The following is a 2,500-nucleotide window of genomic DNA, read 5'->3' on the forward strand; positions in this document are numbered from 1 at the left end:
CGCTAAAACGACGCAGACCTTCTACATGTTCAGTGAAAGAGAACAGAGTGGAACAGCTTAGAACAGTGAGTCGAGAACACGAGGACGCCGTGCCAGCGTCTCCAGAGCCGAACTCGCGCTCCGTTCCAGCTCAGCCTCTCGCGTTGCAATTAACGGCTAGTGAGCGTTCACATAAAAGGAACAAGCACCTCAGGCGGAGAACCCCATCTCGCCCTCTCCCTTTGTGTCGGGGGCTAATATATACACTAAAAGTACGAGTCGCTCTAATAAATCGACTGGCGCCTTATTAGAGTGAGTGTTCTGCGTGGCTTCCAGGCAGGCCAGGGTTCTGGCACTGTTAGCGAGGATGCTGTGGCTAGAGCCGTAAAACTCGGGCTGAGAACATCTCGCGTCCTTTAGAGGGAAAAACAGTTTGGCGAGGAAAAATTAAAAAATGTAGAGAAGAAACATTCTCTAAAACTGTATTTTAGCACTGAGAACAACTTGTGTTTTGTTGGTGTGTAAAAACCGTGTTCCTGAAGCGTAAAGACACAGGAGAAGCGAGGGAACCCGAGAACCTGAGGCAGGAGAGACTTCTCCTGTTACGCGTGTGACGGATCTCCGAGCGCCGAGCCAACACATCCGTCACCACACAATAACAATATTGTTACAGCGCTGATATAAGAGCTATAATAACAAACAACACTCTATCAGATTTGCTTTCACCTGTCTCACACTCGAGGTAATAAACCTCCGGAGAGAGAGAGAGAGAGAGAGAGAGAGAGAGAGAGATATCAGTGTTCTCATTGTTCTCAGAGACACGCCTGTTCTCACGCAGAACCGCATTAAAGCAAAACATAGAGACGGGAACTGGCAGCTTCCCAGACCAAATCACTGAACAGCTGATTAACAGGACACACACACACACACACACACACACACACACACACACACACTCTCTTCCTGGGTGTGAAGGTCCTCACCGGAACCGTGCCAACCACACAGAACCTGACTGACGACTGCCCTGCTTCCCTTTAACCCTTTAATGGCTGCTCTATATCATATAGAGAAATCATATAGAGTCCGCCTCAGCACGGTTAAAGTCCTAATGCAGAGACTCGCCTTTAACCTTAAGAGTTCTCATTTCCATCAGAGTTCTGCTTAGAACCCTTTCTGAAAGGAGAATCTCTCATTTTTCAATAGGTTCTACTTACAATGTTTAAGGGACAAACGAAAGAACCCGTTATGGTGCTTAATTTACTCCACTTTTATCTCCAGGGTTCCACATTTCTAAACTGGAACCTGTTTTTGAAGGATGAGCTTATGTTGTCGGGTTCTACAGAGAACGTTTAAATGGGACGGACTGAAGAACCCTTTAGGGGGTGCAGTTTATCCTGCTGTTTTATAAAAGTGTACTTAATCCAATTTTGGGACAATGGCATGCTCTTAAAAATGTTCCTCAAGTGCTCTTTGGATTTGTTAATGGTTCTTCCTAAAGTAGTTCTGCTTGGAGCCTTTTCTGGACCCTTTTTTCCCTGAAGCATACCAAGCAATCAAACACTAGGAGCACATTTTCCCCAATGTTTTCAGAAAAAGGGTTCCTGAAGGGTTCTTTGAATAGTTAAAGGATCCGAGTTTCTAGAAGAGTTCTACTTGGAACCTTTTCCGAATACTTTTCCCCCCATAGAGTATACTTAGCAATCAGACTTTAGTCTATTTCTTAAAAGTTAGCAATAAAACTCTAAGAGCGTAGAACATTTTCAGAAAAAAGGTTTCCTCGAGGGTTCTTGGCATATTTAAGGAGGTAGGTTTCTAAAAGTGTTCTACTTTGAACCTTTTCTGAAAGGAGAAGCTTTGTCCTACATAGAACTTTTAAGGGTTCCCTCAGAGAGATGAGCTGGAGAACCCTTTAGGGCTCATAATTTACAATGTTTTGTCCTTAAGAGAAGCATTTCTTTTAAAAAAGTTCCATAAGGAACCTTCTCTGATGGGGAAATGAAAGATCGCAGGGTCTTGCATAGAAACCTTATAGGGTTCTTTGGATAGTTGAGGCTTCTTGGAGTTCTACTTGGAACCTTTTCTGAAAGGCGGAGCTCAGTTGTAGGGTTCTGTACATCAGCAGACGGTTCGGTGTCGCTCAGCATCAGACTCAGTCAGGGGGCGTGGTCTAAAGTCTGAACGCAGGGCTTGTATGTCTGAACTCAAAATCGAGGCTCTGGCTTACGTTTTCGTTTTCTCTCGATCACAGCGATGAACTCCGTAAAGAAGCTCGTCAGCTGAGGAAGGAACTCCTCGCGATCAAGCAGCGAAAAGAAGAGAGGATGAAGCCGGAGGAGAACAGCGCAGGTGAATAATAGTAAATAATAATCCACTTTTCAGAGCCGGGGAGACTACCGACCCAACTACCGGACAAACTACCGACCCAACTACTGGACAAACTACCGACCCGACTACCGACCCAACTACTGGACAAACTACCGACCCAACCTCCGACCCAACTACAGACCCAACTACCGGACAA

At 45.4% G+C, this 2,500-nt stretch overlaps 1 protein-coding gene across 4 annotated transcripts in view; it reads left to right on the forward strand.

Annotated features, from left to right (window-relative positions):
• Positions 1-2,500, forward strand: part of cwc27 (CWC27 spliceosome associated cyclophilin) — a 71,939-nt gene that overhangs the window by 19,766 nt on the left and 49,673 nt on the right. For all 4 annotated transcript variants that reach the window (XM_017488641.3, XM_047160751.2, XM_047160750.2 and 1 more), the window contains one exon: positions 2,228-2,325. In XM_017488641.3, the coding sequence (XP_017344130.1) occupies positions 2,228-2,325 (98 nt within the window). The remainder of the gene's footprint in view (positions 1-2,227; positions 2,326-2,500) is intronic.

The sequence above is a fragment of the Ictalurus punctatus genome, chromosome 16 (assembly GCF_001660625.3).
Source record: "Ictalurus punctatus breed USDA103 chromosome 16, Coco_2.0, whole genome shotgun sequence".
NCBI classification, from domain to species: domain Eukaryota; kingdom Metazoa; phylum Chordata; class Actinopteri; order Siluriformes; family Ictaluridae; genus Ictalurus; species Ictalurus punctatus.